The sequence below is a fragment of the Hoplias malabaricus genome, chromosome Y (assembly GCF_029633855.1).
Source record: "Hoplias malabaricus isolate fHopMal1 chromosome Y, fHopMal1.hap1, whole genome shotgun sequence".
Taxonomy (NCBI): Eukaryota; Metazoa; Chordata; class Actinopteri; order Characiformes; family Erythrinidae; genus Hoplias; species Hoplias malabaricus.
This window is the reverse complement of record NC_089820.1, coordinates 33,039,083-33,065,203: the sequence shown is the minus strand read 5'-3', so window position 1 is coordinate 33,065,203 and position 26,121 is coordinate 33,039,083. Positions and strand designations below refer to the sequence as shown.

Here is a 26,121-nt window from a genome sequence, read left to right as displayed (position 1 = left end):
TATTGACATTTGTGGCTATGGCAAAATTGTTAGACATTGAACCAAGTAGGTATGTGCGGTGTTTATTTGTAATAGGTGCTTGTGTTTGTGGCATGTGTTCTACAGTCTCTGAGGTGTGTTTGTTTCTGAGTGATGTGTGTGATGTCAGAGGGCCTTTGTGTGATGTATGTAATGTGTGAGCAGTGCTTTAAACGTCGGACAGACTCCTTCAGAATAGTAATATTGTATATTACTATATGCAATATATACTATAAACTTGTATATTACAGGTGCTGATCATAAAATTAGAATATCATCAAAAAGTTGATTTATTTCAGTAATTCCATTCAAAGAGTTAAACGTGTATATTATATCCATTCATTACACACAGACAGATATATCTCAAGTGTTTATTTCTTTTAATTTGATGATTATAACTAATCAGGAAATACTCTTTGTTATGGTTTGTTTTATTCTGATGTACTGAGTGAGGGTAAATGGCCACTTGAAGAGGTATAGGTGACTTTATAATTTTTAACTATAATAAATATTCATATTCATATGGTATGACCATTGACGTGTGCAGGTGAAAAGGATCTTAACCTCCATATAGATCAACAAAACAATATTTAGTTTTGTAGTTCTATCTGGTGGTGAAAGGATGTACTACTGTAACATAGTGTTGCTAAGAAAGTTAGTCTTTCATGTTAGAAATGCACATACAGGACTATTTAAGGGAGTACTACTCTATGGATATTTTCCTAACATGTACATATGTGGTATCAGCTGAATCCCAAAGACCTGACCTATAATAATTATCAAATATAGCCGCAAGCGGCAATGAGATGGTCCTAACACGAATGGGCCTAATTGGCACTTTTGGCCAGTCTGAGAGGTCAATGAGGCCTTAGGACACATGGGCCATTTAGGCCAAACAAGGCAAAAATGAATCTAAGATATTGTTATATCTTCAACTAGCAGCTATCATTATGAAATGTCTCATGTACTTAGGAAGTGCCCCATAGACACTCTGTAAAAAGTTCTTTATGTTTGGGCCTTGTTAAGACTATCAAAGAGCTGCTGAAACATCAGTGGCCGATGGCAGCCATTGTGTATAGTAAATATCAACAACAACATGGAATCTGATTAAGTACATCACTCACTAATTGCATGTCACGTGTCCATGAGGTGTCCATTAAAGCAAGGGTCTGCACAATGAGGCCTTAGTGTTGGTGTAATGAACATCAGCACAGAGAGACCATAAGCAGTTTTGGCCAGTGAGGCTTCACGAGTGCTAAACTAAAACACATGATTCATTAGCAAAGGACATGATATGACTGGTGAGCACCATTTTTAATGAATTAACAAAAAATTATATTTTTGTTCATATGTTATGACCTTTGACCTGTACAGAGAAATAAGATCATGAATGTGGGTGAACAAAACAATATTTGGTCTTAGAGTGCCACCTGCTGGTGAATCAGTTTACTACTGTCCCATCGTGGAGCTGAGCTGTTACAAATGCACATGCAGACATTTTATTCAGCTACTGCTCTGTGGATATTTAACTTGTATGGACATGTGGTATCAGAGGAATCCTAAGGACCTGAACTTTAATAATTAATAAGAAAATGTGGAACTTTCCTCAATATGTGGCTTACAGGCCCCTCCCACTTACAGAAATCCAGCATGAACACAGAAACTGCATATGACATGTAATTGTCTAATTAGCTCTTCCTTTTGATGGATTTGTGTCATATTATACATGCTCCTTCAAGGTAAGACTGTACATATTTATGTAAAGTGTGGTCTTGATTGGGCTTCATGTGTTTGAGTTACAGCTGAAAGAATGTAAAAACTCAGCACGCTTTCGACTAACAGTTTGTCCAAATGTTGTACTTTTTTGGATAATTATTTACCTACAGACTCTGCAGATTCCAACAAAGTCAATTGTTTTGGAATAGAGCCAAATTCCATGGACTAGTTCGAAAAAGTTCAATTTTGAACAACTGGTTATTGAGGAAAAAACAATGCATTTTTTGACAACACTTGCAATTACAAAGTTGTTAGGCCCTCTGCAGAGTATACAAAGCAGCAAACAGCGTGTCGATACACTTAATTTTTGCTTAGATATATCACATTTTCTTGATATAGCGTCACCTACTGGCTATCGTTACATAACTTTTTATGCACTTAGGAAGTGCCCCCAGGAACATACCAGTCAAATTCCATGATAATTGGACCTTGTTAAGGTAGTCAAACAGCTGCTGAAATCTAATTGGCCAATGACGATCACAATTTTGCCCGAATCGCATTGTCCATAATTTTCCTCTTATAGCCTTGCTGATAGAAGCAGCATGCCAACCGGCGATCTGGTCCGCCTCACGGATTCTGAGATATAAACTTGTAGCCTTTACAGCACCCCCTATAGGTATATTGGCTCCTCCTTAGAATTGGTACCTCATAATCATGCCTGTAAGTGGAGTATGCAATTTGAACACATTTGAGTCAAGTATACAATTGTTATGAATTTTTAAGTAAAACAGACAAAGAGCCGAAGAGGTTCATTTGCATATGGCGGCCATCTTGAATCCGAATTCTAACATTTTTTGGACAATTATTACCCTCCAGACTCTTACGAACAATTTGGCACCATGCTCAAGAGAATTGGACAAAAATCCATGGACTAGTTCACAAAAGTAAGTTTGGCTAATTATGCAAATTAGCAAAAAAAATTCAGGGGCGGAACTAAATGGTCAAATTTGCAAAATAGTTTGTCTGAATCCAAGGAATCAGGGAAAAAAATTACGTCTCTATGCCTCACGGTATAGGAGATATAAACAAAAACGCGTTTTGCTGCTCTATAGTGCCACCATTAGGTCAAGCAGTGTAGTTTTTCTTGGCTGAGTCATTTAACGGGATCCCTATCAGTCTGCCAAGTATGGTGTTTCTAGCCTTTACGGTTTCTGCTCCACGTTGCGTTTTAGCCGAGAAAAAGAATAATAAATATAGCCGCAAGCGACAATTCCCGGGGTCCAAACTTGTATTCGCTGGTAGAAGAACAATGCGCTAGCATATGAGCTGTCCTGAGATAGTAGGGGCTTTTTGGGGAAGTTTGAGTAGTGTTTGTAAGGTGTTCCATGCTGTCCTGGCATCTCTTTGGAGGTGTAGCGTGAGATGGAGGAGTAGCGGATGACAGAGACAGCATAGAGCACAGAAGTCACTCTGGAGTTGCACTCTGGTTTCTCACCCTAATGTTCAGGACCCCCAAACAGCAGATATGATGTGGAGTTGCTTGTACTCGAGTCCGTCATCAGTGGACACAGGACACTCTCTGCTGGATATGTTTGGTTGTGGACTATTCTCTGTCCAGCAGTGATGCTGAGGGATTTACAACTCCAACACCTGAGTCATACCTGATGTATGGGTGTCCTGACCATTGAAGAGCAGGGTGAATGCGAGCAGTCTTTGCAGAGCAAGAAGGTAGCATATGACATTTCCTGATACAGGAGCCACCCTTTAAGATAGATTTTGTAGTGCTTTTAAATGTGATGATTGGTGTTCTAGTGTCTCAGCAGAGTAGGATTGTAAGAGGAAGGGGTAGTGGATGAGTGGGTGAATTTCTGGTCTGCAGACAGGTGAATGAGTGGCTTGGGTTTTAGAGAGAGCACAGAAGTCAATCTGGAATTTCACCCTGGATTCTGACCCAATGTTCAGGACCTTCACAAAGCAGATATGATTTGGGTGGTGGATAATTCTTAGCACAGCAGTGACACTGACCATTGAAGAACATGTGAAAATGAGCAATGAAAGTATGCAGAGCAAGAGGTGCACCCCTCTCTGTAGTTTTAGATCTACAAAGTGCTCCTGTGGACAGTGGAGCTGAAAACACGGAAACTGAAAGTAAAATGAGGTGGTCATGATGGTATTGTTGATTTGTTTAGATCTGCTTTCAAATGTCTGTGTCCTCTGGCCCTCTCTGACTGGCAGGGGGGAGGGGAGGGGGAGAGGTGACTGTGTGTGTGTGTGAGGAGGAGAAGGAGGGGCTGAGGGAGGATTCTGCATAGAGAGAATCTGCAGGATGAGATGTAACAGACATATATTTGATCATGAACTAGTGCTTGGATCAAAAGCCAATATGGACATGTGTGGTATCATGAGATTCATAAGAACCTGAATTTGAAAAATTATCAACAAAATGTGGAACATTCATTACTGTGTGATTGCAGCCTCTGCTTAAATAGAGATGTGTAGCTGGCCTTCGAAACATCGCATAACAAAGAGCTGTAACTCAAAAATGCTTTAGCCATAAGTTCTGAAAATGTTCAAGCTCTTTTCCCATGGTCTTCAGAGGTGAGGTGACAGTCTGTATTCACTAGTAGAAGAAGAAAGCACTAGCATACGAGCTGTTCTGAGATAGAAGGGGATTTTTTGGGAAGTTTGTGTAGTGTTTGTAAGGTGTTCCATGCTGTTCTGGCATCTTTTTGAAGGTGTAGCATGAGATGGAGGAGTAGCGGATGACAGAGACAGTATAGAGCACAGACGTTCTAATGTTCAGGACCCCCAAACAGCAGATATGAGGTGGAGTAGCTTGTACTCGAGTCCGTCATCAGTGGACAGAAGACACTCTCTGCTGGCAGTGTTTGGTTGTGGACTATTCTCTGTCCAGCAGTGATGCTGAGGGATGTAAAACTCCAACACCTGAGTCATACCTGCTGTATGGGTGTCCAGACCATTGAAGAACAGGGTGAAAGCGAGCAGTCTTTGCAGAGCAAGAAGGTAGCATATGACATTTCCTGATACAGGAGCCACACTTTAATATAGATTTTATAATGCTTTTAAATGTGATCCTTGGTGTCGTGGTGTCTCAGCAGAGTTGGATTGTAATAAGAAGGGGTAGTGGATGAGTGGGTGAATTTCTGGTCTGCAAATGGGTGAACGTGTGGCTTGGGTTTTAGAGACAGCACAGAGCACAAGAAGTGGAATTTCTGGAATTTCACCAAGGATTGAGACCCAATGTTCAGGACCCCCTCAAAGCAGATATGATTTGAGTAGTGGATAATTCTCAGCATTGCAGTGACAATGGCAGTGTGTGTAGCGCTCTTATGAGTGGATAACACACAGCAGTGCTGCTGGAGAATTTTAACTCACTGTTCACACTGAGATACACATATTTTATTGGTCCAACTTTAGATATGAATTCAGAGACAGTTTCTCATACATTCTCAGCACTGTAGTAACAATGGCAATGTGATGATATGGCAGTGTGTACAGTTCTTTTATGAGTGGATCAGACAGAGCAGAGCTGCTGGAGATTTTAACACCGGTTTCCACTTACTGTCCACACCTTTAGATACACCTATTTTATTGGTCCACATTATAGATATAAAATCAGAGAAAGTAGCTCATACATTCTCAGCACTGTAGTGACACTGACATAGTGTTGATATGTCAGTGTGTATTGTGCTCTTAGGAGTGGATCAGAAAGAGCAGTGCTGCTGGAGACATTAAAACCTGTGTCCACACACTGCCCACAGCGTTACACACATCTACTATGTTGGTCCACATTATAGATAAAAAAGGCAGAGACAGTAGGTCATACATTTTAAGCATACCTGCTTTGTGTGCATCCTGACCATTGAAGAACCGGGTGAAAGGGAGCATTGAAAGAATGCAGAGCAAAAGGTGGACCCCTTTCTATATTTTTAGACATACAAAGTGATCTTGTGCGCAGTTTAGCTGAATACATGGACATTGAATGTAGAGATAATGAGGTGGTCATAATTTTAGTGTTTATTGCTGTATATCTGCATTTTTGTGTCTGTGTTCTCTGGCCTTCTCTGACTGGCAGGGGGGGAGAGGATGGGAAAATGTGTGAGGAGGAGAGGGAGGGGCTGAGGCGGGAATCTGCAAAACAGAATCTGTTTTGCCCATCGGCATGTAGCCGACATATACTTGATCAAGAACTAGTCCTTGGATCAAAACCCAACATAGACATATGTGGTATCAAGAGAATCGTAAGAACCTGAGCTGTAATAATTATCAAAAAAATGTGGAACTTTCATTACTGTGTGATTGCAGCCTCTGCTTAAATAGAGATGTGCAGCGTGCCTTCGAAACATCGCCTGTCAAAAATGCTTTAGCCATAATTTGTGAAAATGCTCAAGCTCCTTTCCCAAGGTCTTGGGAATATATCTATTTCATGTTGCTGGTACTGCATCTCTAGGTGGCGGTGTAATCAATTAATAACCTATATAACCAGTTGCTGTCTAATATTAGCGCCCCCTTTCTGTGCAATGTGGTCACATTTGGCACACTACTTCAGAGTAATGACATACATATGTGTACCAAGTTTTGTTCGATTTGGGCAAAGTATGTTTGAGTTATATCTCAAAAAGTGCATCAAGGCCCGCCCATGCATATTTGTTGAATAACTACCGCAACAGCGTGTCAAAAGTTCCAACTTTCTTAAATAATTATTGACCTACAGTCTATAGAGATTTGAAAAATACCAGTTGTTTATTGATAAGACAAATTTCCAGGGAGGAGTTCGAAAAGCTCCATTTTCACATATCTGACTATTGTGAATAAACTATGCATTTTTTGACAATAGTTGTAAGACACTATGCAGAGTACGCAATAAAGCAAACTGATTGTCAATATGTTGATATTTCGCTGATATATTCCATATTTGCATGTTGAAAAATCGAAATGCACCCCCTAGAGACTATCGTAATAAATTATGTGCTCAGGAAGTGGTGCAATGCACATACCATGCAAGTGTCATGAGGATAGGACCTTGTTAAGGTCATGAAACTGCTGCTGAAATTTGATTGGCTGATGGTGGCCATGTTTTTTCGAATATTTCTTCATCGTCATAGAATCTGGTCTGACCTGAGGAACCAGGGGGAAAAAAAGAATTTCGTCTCTACGCTACAAGGGGTATGAGATATAAGAATCGGCGCGTTCTGCGTCGCTATAGCGCCACCATCAGGCTGATCGGGCTGATTCTTTGCGCCTAAGTAGCGGGAGGGTTTACTACCAGTTGACCAAACGACAAGTCTGTAGAACCTACGGTTTGTGCTGCCCATTGCGTTTCATCGGAGAAAAAGAATAAAAAAATATAGCTGCAAGCGACTATTCCCAGGGTCCAAGCTGGTATTCACTGGTAGAAGAACAAAGTGCTAGCACATGAGCTGTCCTGAGATAGTAGGGGCTTTTGGGGAAGTTTGTGTAGTGTTTGTAAGGTGTTCTATGCATATGAGCTGTCCTGAGATAATGGGGGCTTTTGGGGAAGTTTGTGTAGTGTTTGTAAGGTGTTCCATGCTGTTCTGGCATCTCTTTGGAGGTGTAGCATGAGATGGAGGAGTAGCGGATGACAGAGAAAGCATAGAATACAGAAGTCACTCTGGAGTTGCACTCTGGTTTCTCACTCTAATGTTCAGGACCCCCAAACAGCAGATATGATGTGGAGTTGCTTGTACTCGAGTCAGTCATCAATTGACAGAAGACACTCTCTGCTGGCAGTGTTTGGTTGTGGACTATTCTCTGTCCAGCAGTGTTGCTGAGGGATTTAAAATGCCAACACCTGAGTCATACCTGCAGTATGGGTGTCTAGACCATTGAAGAGCAGGGTGAAAGCAAGCAGTCTTTGCAGAGCAAGAGTGTAGCATATGACATTTCCTGATACAGGAGCCACACTTTAAGATAGATTTTGTAGTGCTGTAAAATGTGATCCTTGGTGCTCTGGATTGTAAGAAGAAGGGGTAGTAGATGAGTGGGTGAATTTCTGGTCTGCAGACAGGTGAACGTGGGGCTTGGGTTACAGAGAAAGCACAGAGCACAGAACTGACTCTGGAATTTCACCCTGGATTCTGACCCACTGTTCAGGACCTCCACAAAGCGTATATAATTTGGGTAGTGGATAATTCTCAGAACTGCAGTGGCACTGACATTGTGGTGATATGGCAGTGTGTGTAGTGCTCTTATGAGTGGATAAGACACAGCAGTGCTGCTAGAGATTTTAACATCTGTGTCAAGTCACTGTCCACACTGAGATACATATATTTTATTGGTCAAACTTATAGACGTAAATTCAGACACAGTTGCTCATACATTCTCAGCATTGTAGTGATATTGACATTGTGGTGCTATGTCAGTGTGTATTGTGCTCTTATGAGTGGATCAGACAGAACCGTGCCTGCTGGATAATTTTAAAGCCTGTGTCCACTCACTGTCTACACGGTTACACACACATACTCTGTTAGTCCACATTATAGATAAGAAAGGCAGAGACACTAGGTCATACATTTTCTGTATATCTGCTTTGTAGGTGTCCTGACCATTGAAGAACATGTGAAAGGGAGAAATGAAAGTATGCAGAGCAAGAGGTGCACCCCTCTCTGTAATGTTAGATCTACAGAGTGCTCCTTTGGACAGTGGAGCTGAAAACTATAGATAGTTAGATATGCTTTCAATTGTCTGTGTCCTCTGGCCCTCTCTGACTGGCAGGGGGGAGGGGAGGGGGAGAGGTGACAGTCTGTGTGTGAGAAGGAGAGGGAGGGGCTGAGGGGGGATTCAGCAAAAAATAGAAGACTCCAGGCAGATGAGTGGGAGGAGACATATATTTGATCAAGAACTAGTCCTTGGATCAAAACCCAATATAGACATGTGGTTTCATGAGAATCATAAGAACCTGAACTTTAGTAATTATCAAAAAATGTGGAACTTTCATTACTGTGTGATTTCAGCCTCTGCTTAAATAGAGATGTGCAGCTTGCCGTTGAAACATCACATAAAAAACAGCTGTAACTCAAAAATGCTTTAGGCATATGTTATGAAAATGCATAAGGGGCTTTTCCATGATGTTCAGAATATATCTATCTCATCTTGCTGTTACTGCATCTCTAGGTGGTAGTGTAATCAATTAATAACCTGTGCAACCAGTTGGTGTCTAATTGTAGCGTCCCCTTTCCGTGCAATGTGGTCATATTTGGCACACTACTTCTGGAAGTCTGGAAGCCTGGAAGCCGAGCAGAGATGAAATTCCAACTTTTTTTGAATAATTATTAAAGTTCAGGTTTTAGGATTCTGCTGATACCACATATGTCCATATTGGGTACATTTCCAGAGACTAGTTCGCGGTCAAAAATTTGTGTGATTTTGCACATTATGCAAATTAGCTCAAAATCTAAGTAGGCGGAGCTTATGGGTTCTTGAGGCTTTTTTGTAGGGTCTGACCTGAGGAATCTGGGGAACAAAGAATTTCGTCTCTACGCCACACAGGGTAGGAGAGATAGGGAGTGACGCGTTATAGCACCACCATCAGGCTGATCGGGCTGATTCTTTGCGCCTGAGTAGCGGGAGGGTTTACTACCAGTTGACCAAATGACAAGTCTGTAGGACGGTTTGGGTTGCCCATCGCGTTTCATCCAACCCCTCGAACCCCTAATAAGAAAAATCCTAACAGTTAAAATATGGCCCTACACTACGTGTTAGGACCATAATAAAATGTTGAACTTTTATCACTATGTGGCTTATAGGCCCCTCCCAATAATAGAGATCCAGCATGAATCATGAATGCAACTATTACTCAAAAACACTTTCCCCAAAAATTTCAAAACTGCGCATCAGTATGAGGATCAGATGACATGATTAAATTGTGGTGCCGCTGCAATCCTAGATGGCGCTATAGCACATAAAAGCCCATTTTTTAATCAGTTATTAATCAGCCAAGTGTAGCGCCCCCTTTTTCGGAGATACGAGCCATCTGGGTTTTTTTTGTTTTTGCTTTAAGCCAAGATCTGAGTTATGAGTGAATGAGCTTATGCCACCCACCACTAGCAAGCATTCAGTTCACTTGGTTATCTTGCTGTGCATCTTTGTCGTGTCCGAGTTTTTTGTAGCATTAAGTGTAAGTTACGTTATGTGATAGAGGGAAAAAAAAACAACAACTCCAATCTCCTCCATCCCTGCAGCATCTTCATCTGATATTCAAGGTAAATACACGTAATAGAACCAGTTTATTTCTTTACTTTTTTTAATTATGTATTATTCTTTTTTATACATTATTTATTATTTATAAATTACCTTTCATTTTTCTTATTTAAAAACACAAAAAATTGTTGTGGTTTTTAAGGGGACTGGAACTTGTAAGTCAAGGTATTGCTATATGTTTCCCCTGTTTTGAAATTACATTCACAGCTTTCTGCTCTTGATTCTAAAACTTTGGCTTGCAGATTTATTTTTGCTTTGTGGAACTTTTGACACAAAATTCACTCTATTAGCTTCCAAGTAGACTATTTAAGCAGTGCACTGTAAGAAAATGTCAGAAAAGAGATAAGGCTATGTAAAGTTGAGCACCATCCTTCTGGGACCAGTTGCCCAATGTTTTAATTTAGTATTTGTATCCTGTGCAGCGTTGTGATGGCAACAATATGAAGTATGAAGAAAAATTAAATGTATAAGTAAATAAGTGCACAAATTATCTAAATTAACTAACTAACTAAATTAATAGTTTTTTTGTTATGGAAAGTATGTAATTATTTATGTATTGAATTGATTTCTGTATTTCTAAAATTATATATTTCTATTGGGTATGGATGATATGGGCCTAAAATAATATCACAATATTTCAGGGTATTTTGGTGACATGAACATAACACAGAAAAATTGTTTTATTAACTTCAAAAACACACCATTTTAAAATGTATTAAATTAAATATATTTGAGATATGGTGTTTCTGCCTGAGGAGGTTAAACACATTAGTGGTGCTCCCGCCTTCTGCTGGTTTAGGCTTCTTTAATTTCTTACAACCGCGACCCGGAAATGGACAAGCGAAAGATGATGATGATGATGATTTCTTACACAATACCATGGTACATCTGATATTTTGTAACCAAACCCCCTCCACACGACAGAAGTCACTCCTGTTTTTTGAAGGATATTCTTTCAACTCCGAGCCACTTTCCACTAGGGCTAAAAGAAATGGTTATATATGATACAATATTATGAAAACCATAACAAAATATAATGTCAAAATATGAATGTTTATTTTTAACTCCAAAAAGAACATGCTGCATTATCTAACAGTAATTATCAACTCTATGTCTAAGAAATAGTGATGCCCTGATCCTGATTCGAGTATTTGATACTGCTCTGATCCTTAGATTTTCCTAGATAGTATTGTTACACAGTGCACACTTCAAATAAACTCAGCTCAGTGTATCTGCTTGACACTGAATATTTCATTTTAAGAAACAAACTGCTTTAAACTGCGGTTTAATTTTTCAGATTCAGAAATACTTTATAGATCCCAGAGGGAAATTGCTGTTACAGTTGCAATCGTTTATGCAAAGAATAAACACTCAAAAAAGAGAAAAAAATTTAAACAAAAGAGAAATTTCCAATATGTACACATTTACACTTTTAAAAATACAGTAAAGTGGCATAGGCTGTGATAATAAATCTAAATTATATTGTATTATTGCACCTCTGAATTATTGCACACATTAATAAAAATTAATAACAATTATTATTGTACATATGAACATTATATTGTGGTACTGATTATTGCACGGATGAACCATGGTGTCACACCTCTCCGACACTGCCAGCCGCTGTTCAGCTCCACACCCTCAACATCAACGGCCTTACGGATCAGTTTGTTAAGTCTGTTGGTGTTTGTTGCCCTCAGCCTGCTGTCCCAGCATGCAACAGCATATAGGATAGCACTTGCCATCACAGACTCTTAGAAGATCATGGGCATAGTCCGGCAGATGTTGAAGGACATTAGGCGCCTCCGAAAATAAAGACTACTTTGGCCCTTCCTGTAGAGGACTGTTCTTAGCCAGTGAGAAGCCTAAACAGAGAAGTGCATTCTCTTTTTAGGAGCTGTTGAGTATCTGCCCCTTCCTCCGGCTGAAGGAGAACAGCGTGTTTCAAACACATTATGTTAACAAATCTTTTTTTTTTTTTTTTTTTTTTTTTTTTTTTAATTAAAGCTTTGCCACTGGTTTCATTTTTATCCATTGTTGACTCTCAGTTATCAGAGATGTAGACCTGAGTGCATGCGAAATGGCAGGAAAGTGTGGTGTGTGTGTATCTGTGTGTATGCAAGCATGCGTAGATGGGTGCGCGCGACAGAGAAAAAGCAGAGAGCTGAATGGGACATTTGTGAACTATAATGTAAAATGTAAATGTAAAAATGGAAACATGCTTATCCTTGGCATACTCTGTATAACAAATATGGTAATTTTCAAAATAATGTAAAAAATACTATGAAATGTATAGATATTTGTGATATATCCCCCAGCTCTAGCTTGAGCTCAAGTCAGGTCAGCACCTGTGTTAGAAGCTCGTGCTTACATCACAATATCGCAATATGGCAAAAGTCTTTTATCGAATTAAAATACATATCGTTATTATCATGAACAATATTATATCGTCCACCTCTACTTTCCACCATACTTCACTGTGCCTGAATGTAGGCCATATTATGCATGACGTCATTATTTAAACAAGTCAGAATATCACTATCTTCACGATACTGGTTTTTTGTATTTTTTTTTTTATTGTTTTAAAAATGATGACGATATTATACTAACAATACAATATGGCACAGCCCTAATTTCTCAGTTATTTGTTTTTATATCTTCACATTTCTACATTTGTTCATCTATATGTTAATTTGATGTGCTCCTAATCTCACACTACAGTAGATTAATTCCAGATTTTCTTTGTTAACCTCAGTATTATTTAAATAAGCACTATAAAATTGCACTATATAATATTATTTGCACAAATGTGGATTTTTCAGGTTTTAGCTTATTCTTTCCCCCTGATATTTTCAGTAAGTTGTCTGATTTTGAATATTAGACAAATAGAGGTCACGGTCACATTTCCTGTCTCTGTGTAATAAATGGTTGTTAATGACATTTAAATTATTTACAATCAAATTAATTACCATGTAATAAACAGACTTTTAAATCATTTATTAACCTTTGTGTAGTTTCGTTTGAAAGTGGTACCATAATAAGTATAGAAAATAAGAAACATCAGATGTTTTGTATTATATTAGTAAACTCGTTAATTCATTTTTAATGGGGTGTGTTCGTGTTGTAAAATTCCATACATTAAAACACCCCTGCAGGTGCTAAATATGCATTGTCTCTTTTTCAGGTTTTGAAAGCATTTTGGAAGGGCTGTTTGGGCCAGGGCTAGTAAAAGATTTGACTGTTTTTGAAGGTAAGGATAACTTCATTCATTCATTTAAAAGTCCTTATTCACATTTTTTTTTTTTACTTTTTTGTGTTTAATATAAATCATGGGCTGGGATTATTTTTATAATTAAATAGATGAGTTTGTGTCTTTTTATTTTGAGGTCACACATTGTTTATTAAATCAGCATCATGGCATATTTAGATCATTTTTGATCATTTTTGCTTTTGCGGTTTGTTTGCAGTTAAAGCTCTGAGCTAAAGCGGTGCCTTGAATTCCAATATGTGCCTATGCGCCCACACAAACACACACACCACAAACATACCCTCTCTCTCTCTCTCTCTCTCTGTCTGTCTTTTTTCTGTGAGTTTGTGGAACTTGTTGTGCTGTTTGCGATGTTGGCAGAATGGCCCAGTTTTTATACATGCAACCCTTTTCATTTTCTGTACTGGTATTACGTAAGGACAGAAATTGTTGACTTTTAGAATGACTTTGCAAGACCTTTACACATTTTTTCTAATTGCTTTTGCTACATAAGGAACAGATTATTGCTCAGTGTATCTTTTTTAATTTTTTTTTTTTCTTTTTCCCCCTCTCTCCATAGTTTTGGCCATTGTTAATAGCCTTGAAATATAAGTGCAATTAATAAGTGCTTGTGAAATAAACACACAACAAATAAATTGAATTACTCTCAGACATAACACCAGTTAATAAAGTATGGTTAAAACAGTAATATAAGTGCAGCTTGTCTAGGAGGGACTTTGATTCCATTGGCTGCAGCACTGAATGATGGCTACTGATTGGCTAAGTAAATGACGACCCATGAGAAGTGGGTTCTCTCATACAGTAGAGTATTAGCCCTTCCCTCTGGCTGTCTTAACAGTTTCACCTCAGAAATATGGAATAAAATGCCTCCAGTATCGGTTCCAAACAGAGCACAGCTTTTAGTGTCCAAATCCCTGGGAAAATATGGAAATGTGTGTTTGTGTCCGCGGTCGTTAACTCGTACTCGGGGAAATTGACTGCGGTTAAACCAGCTTACATCCAAAATCCCCATATTTTAAAATGTTTAATTGTTATTCAAGTTCCATGCTCCATAAAATTATTTCTAATACAGTAATCCCTCGCTACTTCATGGTTCATCTTTCGTGTGTTTTTTCAAGGGTGCTTTTTTATTATTTACATGTATTAGGCTAGGCCTGTAGGTGAAAATATAAATATATTATTTACAAGTATTTCTTATGTACAGTACATGAATTGTTCATGTCCTCATTCGAGTGAAATTTATTTATGATAAATCACAGCTTATGATTACTCTATTAGTAGTTCCAGCTGAAAAACATTATAGAATGACAAAGGATGGATTGGTAACAGTACAGGGAGGGTTTTAAAAGTCCAAATACTCGTTAAATACATTAAAAAAATATATCTTTCCTCTACTTCACGGAAATTCGTTTTTAGCTGGTGGTCTTGGAACGCTTCCCCCACGAAAAACGAGGGATCACTGTAGTCCACAAAACCCACAGATATACATTCAGTGTTTACCATACTATGTACCTATACAATTATTTTACTGTATAGTTTTGGGTAAATGACATTCAGATTCCCCATAATTGTCCATTGTTTTGAATGACTTAAGTTTACTGCTTTATAAAATAGTTATTTTGAATAAGTAGTCCACACAATCAACAGATATGAGTTCAGTGTTTGCCATACTCTGTACCTATGAAATATGAAGTGATTTTACTGTATAGATTTTGAGTCAATACCATTCAAACTCGCCATAACTGTCCATTGTTTTTAATGATTTGTCAGATTTCATGCTGCATAAAATGGTCATTTCTAATACGTATATAAGTATCCATACAAGCAACAGATATCAGTTCAGTGTTTACCAAAATCCACAGAATTGTCCATTGCTCTTAATGAATAATGAATTAAGTACTGATTTATAAAATAGTTATTTTTAGATAGATAGATAGAAAGAAAGATCCAGAAGGAACAAACACATCATAGTAGACTTCACTATAGAGGGGATGTTACGTTTACAGGACATGGTAAGCAGATCAAAGTATAAGAGCAACAAAATATCAAATAAAAAGTTAAATAAAATATCCATGCGAGGGCAGAGAATAACATATAAAAAGATGGGACACTATAGTAGCAAGTGCAAAAAATCATGTTTGAGCGAAAAAGACAGTATTTGAGCCTTGAAGCCGCAGATTCAAGCTGATGTATTCATTGACTAATGTTTGTGCTAGACAAATATCCCACGAAAAAAACTAAAATGAAAAAAACATGTATGTAACTCGCATTGCACAGATTCAAATATTGGTTTCTGAATGAGAAACTTCTGTGCACATTTATACAAGTGTGTGAAGGTGTTTTGCACCATATTCACCACTGCAATTCCCTGTGACTTCAAATTTACTGATATTACACGTGTTACTATTTTTTAGAACTACAAATTTCACTGTCACAGATATTCAGGTGTTTTGCCCCAAAAATACCTTCACAGAACTTTATCTTCCATGATGGAGAGAGCAGTTTTTGCAATTTCCTACTATCAGCCACCATATCCACAGAGTCCAACTTCACACCAACCACTGACCCCGCTCACCTGGCCAGCTTTTTCAGATGCATCTAGATTTTTCATCATACTCTGCCCTTTCCTGCAGGATGTCTGTGTTCTCAGACCAGTCCAGTTTGTTGTAAAGCTGCAGCCCAAAAACTTGTAAGAGGTAACCACCTCTACTTAAACACCCTCAACAGAGACTGGTTGCAGGGTTGGGCTGGCCTAAGAAAGTCCATCACCATCTACTTGGTCTTGGAAGTGTTTAGCTGTAAGTTGTTTCTATGACTCCATGACACAAAGACCTCCACTCCTGTACTCCTCCTCCTGTCCTCCTTTTACACATGGCACAATGGCAGTGCCATCCGAAAATATCTGCATGTGGCATATCCTAGTTGTACATAAAGTCTGAGGTGTAGATCATACAGAGAAATATTGAGAGTACAGTCCCCTGTGGTGCTCCTGTGCTGCTGGCTATAGTCTCTGATGTGCAGTCCTTCAGCCTGACATACTGAGGTCTGTCAGTGAGGTAGTCAATGATCCAGTGTGGGTCCATGTGGGACCATGTGTGGGTCCACTTGCATTCTCACTAACTATTCTCTTAGCAGGATAAGTAGAAAAACATTACTCTCACAGCGCTACTACTCTTGTCCAGATGAGAGTGTGTCCAATGTAGAAGGTAGAGGTTGGCATCCTCAACTCCCAACTTTTCCAAATATGCAAACTGCAGGGGATCCAATGCATGTCCAGTCTGGGGTCTGAGAAGGTGTAGGAGGAGTCTCTCCATGGTCTTCATAACATGCAATGTTAATGCGACGGGTCTGAAGTCATTGAGCACACTGCTGCGCACCTTTTTGGGCACAGGTAGTTTTCCAGAGGCATGATGTTTTCCAGAGTGTGGGGACCCTCCCAAATTAGTCAGTAGTTTAGGACACACTTTGCCTGGTCCAGTTGCTTTCCTAGTGTGGAGTCTCCTCAGCTCACCTCCAACCTGATTCACAGTGAGGATGTGTGGAAGCAGCAAACCATTTTAAAATATGGAAAATTTGGATGCTATTTACTCAAACACTATACAGTAAAATCACTTCGTATTTCATAGGTGTAGAGTCTGGTAAACACTGGACTGATATCTCTTGGTTGAATGGACTACTTATTCCAAATGACCATTTTATAAATCAGTAAACCATTATAAATCAGAGGAACTGCAGACACAGAAGAAGAACCTGAGTAAGTGCATGCTTGTGCATTCTGTATTTATTTACCAACTCAACTGATCTTGTGGACTTCCTGTGCTGTGGCTCCAGTCACCTGACTGCAAGTATCAACTGAAACCCATTCTAAAGGTGTTAAGTACCACTACTGATTCAATTAGGGAAACAATCAGCTCGAGGGAGTTTCAGCTGTGACCACTCCCTCAGGCCTTTTGTTCTCTACCAAACTGTCAGTGGGCAGTCTCAGCTGGGACAATCAATCACCAACACAGGACAGCTGTGTGAGATCTCCATTACAAAAATGAATGACCCCTCTGAAGCGTCAGCGAAGCGTCAGCCTTTGTGTTCAGCTTTTCTGGTGTAAAGACATTCTGGGGTAAAGACATAACGTGTCTCCCAAGCGAGGCCACCAAACAAACAAACTAAACCTAATTTTCCTCCTTCCACAATGTGTCCCTACCCCATCTCTCCTCTCTCTGGAACTCGCAGGCGCTTCTACTTCCACAGATGGAAACAAAACCTTGATAACCTTCGCTCTCTATATCACACATCCACACCCATAACCAATTCCTTCTCAATAGGTCTATGGAACTGTCAGTCTGCAGTAAAGAAAGCAGACTTCATCTCCGCCTATGCAAACCATCTTTCACTAGACATCCTAGCCCTCACTGAGACTTGGATCAAACCGGAAAACAGCGCTACCCCCACTGCTCTCTCCATCAACTACAGATTCTCCCATACACCACGGCCTGGTAAAAGAGGTGGTGGTACGGGTCTGTTGATTTCCAACACATGGAAATATACCCAGTTCGAATCATCAGTCTCATACAGCTCCTTCGAATTCCATGCCATCCTGATGACTGCACCAGTAAAAATGTATGTGGTCGTTGTATACCGTCCCCCAAGGCAACTGGGTGATTTCCTAGAAGAACTAGACACTCTGCTTTCATCCATCCCTGAACATGACTGTCCCATGCTCATTCTCGGTGACATGAACATCCACCTTGACACTCCGGCTGCTGCTGACTTCTTCTCTCTGACCCACTCCTTTGAGCTACAGCAGGTATGCATCCCCTCAACTCACAAAGCAGGTAATGCACTTGATCTCATTCTCACCAAACACTGCCTAATTAACTCTGTAAATGTTACTCCTCTACATCTCTCTGACCATTACTTTATTCAGCTAAATGCTTGTCTCCCTCAGCAACCCACTGTGTCCGCTCCCCCTGTCCCCTTCCGGCGCAATCTCCGCAACCTATCTCCCACCCACTTCTCTGCCCTTGTGACTTCTGCTCTCCCACCCCCCAGCACCTTCTCATCTCTTGAGGTCAGTGACGCCACAGAGTCACTCTGCACAACACTGAGCTCCAGCTTAGATCGCCTGTGCCCTCTGACTACCAGACCCGCAAGACCCATGCAGCCCCACCCGTGGCTTACTGACTCCCTTCGATCAATGCGCACTAACCTCAGAGCTGCTGAGAGGAGATGGCGAAAAACAAAAGACCCATCACACCTGACACAACTACAATCCCTGCTTTCAGGCTTCTCAACAAATGTCACCATTGCAAAAAAGAAATTCTACCAAGACAAAATCAACAATGCTACTGACACCCGGAAGCTGTTTTCAACCTTCAAGTCTCTGCTGAACCCTCCACCTCCACCCTCTGCAACCAACCTCACCGCTGATGCATTTGCTGACTTCTTCACCAGCAAAGTTGCTGCAATCAGCAGCCGGTTTTCTGACCCCTCTACACAGCCTCCGGCTCCCCCTTCGAATCCTCCTAAACCTACTGCTTCCTTCCCTTGTTTCACTCCTCTCACAGAAGACGAGGTATCAAATCTTCTTAGAGGTGGCCGTCCCACATCCTGTCCACTGGATCCCATTCCTACCACCCTACTGCAAACCATAGCCCCGTCCATTGTGTCCGCAGCCACTCATGTAATCAATTCCTCACTAACCTCTGGAACATTTCCAAACACCTTCAAGCAAGCTCAAGTAAGACCTCTACTCAAAAAACCTGCTCTTGCTCCTTCTATAGTAGAGAACTACCGACCAGTCTCTCTCCTCCCCTTCCTGTCTAAAATCATTGAAAGAGCTGTCTTTAAGCAGGCAACAAAATTCCTCTCCCAACATAACCTTCTTGACTCGAACCAATCTGGCTTCAAGAGTGGCCACTCGACGGAAACTGCACTTCTGTCAGTAATGGAAGCTCTTAAAGATGCAAAAGTAACAGGTCAATCCTCAGTTCTCATTCTGCTCGACCTATCAGCAGCATTTGATACGGTCAACCACCACATCTTACTAAACAAACTGTCTCACATGGGCTTCAAGAACAATGCACTCTCCTGGTTTGAGTCTTATCTCACTGGACGATCCTTCAGTGTGTCATGGCTTGGACAAACATCAGCGCGACACCACCTAACCACAGGTGTGCCCCAAGGCTCGGTGCTGGGACCCCTCCTCTTTGCCTTGTACACTACCTCTCTAGGCCCAATCATACATTCGCACGGCTTCTCCTATCACTGCTATGCAGATGACACACAGCTTTATTTATCCTTTCCTCCAGGAGACACTTCAGTGGCAACTCGAATCTCTGACTGTCTCTCTGACATATCTACATGGATGAAGGAACATCACCTCCAATTGAATTTATCCAAAACTGAATTACTGGTCCTCCCAGCCAAGCAAGCTATTCTCCACAACATCAGCATCAAGCTAGGGTCCCTATCAGTGTCTCCCACCAAGGTTGTAAGAAACCTAGGTGTCATGGTTGATGACCAGCTGACCTTCGCAGATCACGTTACCGCTGTAGCTCGATCGTGCCGCTTCTCCCTATTCAACATAAGGAAGATTAGGCCATACCTAACTCAACATACAACACAGCTCCTCGTTCAGACGTTAGTAATCTCCCGTCTAGACTATTGCAACGCCCTCCTGACAGGTCTTCCGGCCTGTGCTGTGAGACCACTACAGATGCTCCAGAATGCGGCAGCACGCCTGGTCTTCAACCAACCAAAAAGAGCACATGTCACGCCCCTATTAGTTGAGCTGCATTGGCTACCCTTAGCTGCTCGCATCAAATTCAAATCACTAATGATGGCCTTCAGAGTATTCACTGGTTCTGCTCCCATCTACCTCAATAGACTCTTAAAACCATACGTTAGCGCCCGCCCTCTCCGTTCCTCAAAGGAGCGCCAACTAACACGACCAACCCCCCGTACAGGTCAGCTGAGGCTATTCTCATCTCTGGTACCACGCTGGTGGAACGAGCTTCCAAGCACTATCAGAGCAACAGAAACCCTCTCTTCATTCAAGAAATCATTGAAAACCCAGCTCTTCCGAGAGTATCTTTTGCACTGAATGTCTTTCTTTAATGCACTTATTACTTCCTGGCATATTGCACTTAATGTAAGGTATTTTGTATAATTTGTGCTGTAGTTCGAATGTTAGATCCTCTTTTGTAAGTCGCTTTGGATAAAAGCGTCTGCCAAATGCATAAATGTAAAATGTAAATGTATGTAAACTTGAATCATTATTAGAAACAATGGACAATTATGGGGATTTGAATGTCATTTAATCAAAGACTATACAGTAATATCACTTCATATTTTACAGGTACATATTATGGTAAACACTGAACTGATATCTGTTGTTTGTATGGACTACTTAATAGAAATGACCACTTTATGCAGCACGAAATCTGACAAATCATTAAAAATCATTAAATCATTTTTTTTCATGGATGATGGAGCCTCTCAATATTTCCTGGAAGTTAGCTGTAGACACAAGCAGCACCACAGAGTTACAGCAGAACAGATGCGAGTGTGATGCGCATTTAAAATGTAATGTTTAATAATAATATTTTATACTATCATCAGATCTATGTCCAATTAATTAGTGTGTTAAAGCCTGCTTGTGGATTTTCCCACTAAATTAGTAGGTTTGGGGAAGGTTACCAGTTAATTAGGCTATAGGACATTGAGTAGCATTACAACAAACAGCCTGAAAATTACCTTCTCGTAACGTATTTTTATTATTTATTTAATTGGGAATTTAGAAAAAAAATATTCTAGTGTAATGTTTGTCTGGGGACATATTTGTTAAATGTAACTGGGCGAGTGATTGTAGAGTTGTGAGTAGAGAAGATGAAATGAGGTTTCTTTTTTTTTTGGCAATAGAATAAGCTAAAATTATACAAGAGTAAGGAACAGAATTGTTTTATGATTATGTAGAATACCTTAGACCTATTAGATACCTTAGACCTATGTAATATTTCAAAACTAGAAAAGAAAATCTTGTATGATATTCAGATTTGCATTGGAACTATCTACTCTCTGCTGCAGTAAACAGTCCATATCCTTTAAACAAATATATGTATCATGTTTATCTCACATATTTGAAATATCGGATGAATGTATATCTGGTCATGCATTTTATATTCTTTATTTTAAAAATGATAATAATTTGTTTCACATCACAAAATGTCTGAATATGTAACAAAATAATGACTTCACGAAGGACTGGCACCCCCTATAGGGTGTATTCCCGCCTTGTGCCCAATGATTCCAGGTAGGCTCTGGACCCACCGCGACCCTGAACTGGATAAGCGGTTACAAATAATGAATGAATAATGACTTCAAACTTATTTTGGCTCATTACTACATAGACGTGTCAATACGACTGAGCGGTTGATGAAACACATCTAGTGCACACCCTCAGTGCTTCTGTCTATATATTATGTAGATAATAGATTATATAGATAATGCTTCTGTCTATATATTATGTGTACCTTATACTTGGCCCTTTCAAGAATACCCAAAAAACTGAAAAATGATTCAATGCAAATGATAATATGGATTCTTCATCATTTCTCTCTCCTTCTCTCACACAGATTGTGAGCCAAAGCATGTTTCAGATTGGTCGTTTGGTGAAAATTGTCTCTTCTGCTGCTTAAGACGAGAGAAAGCGAAGGTAAATTACTTGCATATTCATAGAGATTTTTTGTGTCTTGATGAGCATTTTTAAGGAGCAAGGCCATTATTATTATTAAAATTATTGTTTTTATTGTTCATGCTTCTATTACTATTTTGCTGTTTTATAATTATTATCGTGATTATGGTTTGTATGAGTCTGTACTGTAGCACGTGGTTCTCTAAAATGTGGAGGATTGCAGTTGCACTCTGGTTTGAGCTGATAGTGATGTCTTTGTTAGTATTTTACAGACATCACTATTGTCATTCTCACAATTTACAGACAGATAGCTTTTCTTTTTTTCTAACTACATTGCTCCATTTGCATTATCCATGCATGTCTTTCCCTTTGAGGGTCACTGATTTGCATTCTTCCTGTTGCACTGCCAAATGAAGAGAGACTGCAACAGAAAAGAACCCCAAGGAGTAATCCTGGTGCCCACTCGATGTGTCACATATGAGAAATGTTATTGACTTTGCTAGATTAAGTTCTTCATGTTAGGTCAACTTAAAAAAAAGAAAAAAAAACATTAAATATTGAACAAATTTAATGAAGCATTCTAATGTTTTTATCATAAATCATTTTAATTTTGAATGGTTTATATAAAAGTTCTATCAAGTGTTGTCATGTCCAGTTTGCTTGTCTTGCCTGGTGTGCATTTTGCTACATTAAGCAAAATTATTTTTTGATCTTTGGTTCACATGATTTTAATGCTGAAATAAAAGCCCATAAAAGTCCATAAATCAACAATAACATTGCACAGGTGGGTAAAATTGCCCAGATCCTAGCTAATTAAGAAGCCTTTAGGGCTCATACAGTTGTGGGTTGAAAGCTGTTTTTGAGATGGATAGTCTGTGTTTTGATGGCTCTGTACAGTAGACAGTAACAGATTGTACAGAGAGTGACCAGCATAGGAAGTGTCCTTAATGATGTTATACACACAAAGTCCGTATGTGAGGGCGCTCTCTATGGAGGAAAGGTAGAAGGACATCAGTCTCTGGGTAATGTTATTTTTCCTGAGGACCCTAAGAAATTGAAGACTCTGCTGAGCCTTCTTTACCAGTTCTGTGGTGTTCACACACCAGGTTAAAGGTTAATATCTATTTTTCCCCAACTAAAATAAATGACCAACTCTTTAGTCGTTGCTGTATTCTGGAGCAGGTCGTTGTCTCTGCACCTCAAAGTCAGATGTTCCACCTTGTTCCGTAGGTGGACACATCACCCCCTGAAATGATCCCCACTATTGTGGTGTCATCTGAACAGTGATGCCATTTGTGTATATACTGGAGGCTCAGCACACAGCCCTGGCTCTGACAGCATCCTGTCTGCAGGTCCTTGATCTATAGACTTGTGGATTAAGGTAGGCCTAGATCCAGCAGTTTGTGTCGGTCTGTTGGGGAAGATGGTGTTAAAAGCCCACCTCTAATCCATAAAGAAGGGACTAGCATAGCTCTCTGGCTGTTCCAGATGGGTCAGCATTGTATGAAGAATAGTGGTTATGGGGGATGATGGGCCTGTCTCCTGATATATTTGCCAAATATGATGTGATTTACAGCCTTCTCAGGCTTCCATTATACATATAAAACTTGGGGGGTGAATTTTGTGAATTGCAATGTGAGATCAAAAATAGTCCTAAATCAATTGCCTGCCATTAAGTGCTGTTTTTGATACCCAGCTTTTTTATTTTCCCAATAAAACTGGATGCAGTCCAAAGAAATTCACATTGAGATCTCACAACCCGAAACTCCAGATGGCAAAAACGTTCTCTGAACATGGTACAAAATAATATGCAGGGTGTTGCAAATGTAGGCAAACACCAATATAACAACCAATGATTAAATTTTAGACAAAAGCTGTGTGGGAATGTCTAAACCTCTTAGGCTGTGATTCCCCCTTCCCTTATCACCACCGCATTGCTTGACAGGATCATGCCATTTGACTTCAAAATTGATGCCAGGCACAACTGAATGTATGAGTGTATAGTTAAAAAAAAAAAATAATAAATGCATTACTCTAGGCAGTGGTTCTCAAACTTTTTCTCTCATTCCCCACCTCAGACGAAGCGGAATTTCCATGCCCCACCTGTACCTAATACACATGCAAATTTACAATTTTCTAATTTAAGTAACATCAACTTCTATCTCTAAATCAGAAGCGTAACATTATAACACCAGATACAACACTAACATCAATGTTCCAAAATACAGAAAAGGTTTCTCACTTTTCAGTCTGTGCAAAAATGGTCAAAGGCAGGAGCAGGGCATAGGAGTGAGTTTGATATTGGTGAGGCACATATTTGCTGAGTCAAAGCCAACCCCAAACCCATAATATTGGCTATAAGCTGATTCCTATGTAGATAAGGCAGTAAAATACTGCATTTATAATGATGTGGAAAATATGTTTGAGACTGAGGCTTTGTCCCAAACAACACACTATTGAACTTTACATACTACACTACAGAAAACACTGCTAAGGGTGGTGTGTGTGTGTGTGTGTGTATATCCACCCTGTGTCTCACTTGCTGACAAAACACGGTGGTGCATTTTCAAAATAAATGTTTGCGAATAAAAGCATATTTTAGTTCCAGACAAAATTTTTCTGGTGTCCTATCTAAGGTTCTTTATTATAATTAAGGGATATTAATTAATCCATTGGGAGAGGGTACTTTTTACTGAGTAAGCTTTATTGGTAAAACAGAAAGGCATTGATAAAACAGGCTTATTAGCAGTAGCAATAGCAGACTTTGATGAAAAGAATTAGTGATCAAGTGAGGACGATCTCTAGATTATTGTGATTGTTTGACTGTCGACTGGGTCCAACAAGGGCTTTTTTGGAATTCAAAGTCTGTTGGGGACATATCTCACTGAAAGGTCTGTGGTTTGTGTTTTTTCCTATATTAAGACCTTAGGTGTTAATGGGCTTTGATTGGAAGGATTAGTGACTGTAGAAAATATGGACAGCAAAGCATCTCTCAAAAGTGAGGCCATCACAATCTGGTGGCCGTTATGTTTGGTGACAATATAATGTGTAGCTCTGCATACCCCCATGTATTTTCTATGGCTAATGTAATTTTTCTTCTCAAAAATTCTCCAGTGTCTAATTCCTACAGTTTTCCCTGTTCTAATATTGCCACATCTTTTTATTTTTACTGAGAAATCAATTTTAAAACATTGTTCTGCTATATTATAAGAAGGTGAAGTTGCATTAACAGAAACACTGCAGCATGCTTTTTAGAAGTAATTAGAAGACTCCATCTTAAAAGATGCAACAGTTACTGACATTTACCAACTCTCCATTCCAATTGGAATGGGGCAACAATGACATTCTGGACAGAATCAACAGATCTCTCTTCTCACCTGTAAATGGTGCAAGAGTTGTATTCTGTCTCCTGCAGAATATTCAGTTCCACTTTAAAAGAAGCAAAAGTTTTCTGTTGCTTGTAGAACTTTTCATTCCACCTTAAAGAGTTGCATATATAATGTGGCCTTTTTCTTTATTCATCAACAAAAACATTTTACTAAAGTTTTCCATGAAGGGAATGTTAATGGATTTTACATGTTTTTGAAGGCTCTGCTTTTGCTGAGCTACATATTTCTCCCTGAGCACTGAGGTGGTTGCCAGCCATGAAGAATTGCTCACTAGTGTGTGTTTGTGTGTCCGCTACCACCTATAAATACAGATGCAATTTCTCTGAGGGGATTAAAAAAAGTGACTTTTACTATTTAAGGGAGAATGGAAAATTCTCACCCACTGAGCCAATGAGTGAAAAGGAAAAACGTGAGTAATTAATGTTCTTTGCAGCCTGTAAATATCCACTCTGCTCATATGCTACCAGTGCGGTGGTCTGACACATTCTGAGCTTTGTAAAAAGGGGACAGGTCTTATCAAATGAGGAATCATGTCATGTTATGCCTGTCATTTGTTCTGTGCAGTCTCTGGTATCCAATTTTAGAACGTTTGCCTTCATTTCTGTAGAATGGAATGGAAATGGAGCCACGCTGTTCAAGTTTTATTCAGTCATTGGAAAATATATTAAATTGTGCATAGCTGTACTATGCATACTAAAAGTACAAGAGGAGGTTTGAAAATAGATATTATATATATATATATATATATATATATATATATATATATATATATACACACAGGTGCTGGTCATAAAATTAGA

At 39.5% G+C, this 26,121-nt stretch overlaps 1 protein-coding gene across 2 annotated transcripts in view; it reads left to right on the top strand.

The window, feature by feature from the left end:
- Nucleotides 1-26,121, top strand: part of LOC136677692 (ligand-dependent corepressor-like) — a 111,093-nt gene that overhangs the window by 34,792 nt on the left and 50,180 nt on the right. For both annotated transcript variants that reach the window (XM_066655285.1, XM_066655284.1), the window contains exons 2-3: nucleotides 13,160-13,225; nucleotides 21,874-21,953. In XM_066655285.1, the coding sequence (XP_066511382.1) occupies nucleotides 13,160-13,225; nucleotides 21,874-21,953 (146 nt within the window). The remainder of the gene's footprint in view (nucleotides 1-13,159; nucleotides 13,226-21,873; nucleotides 21,954-26,121) is intronic.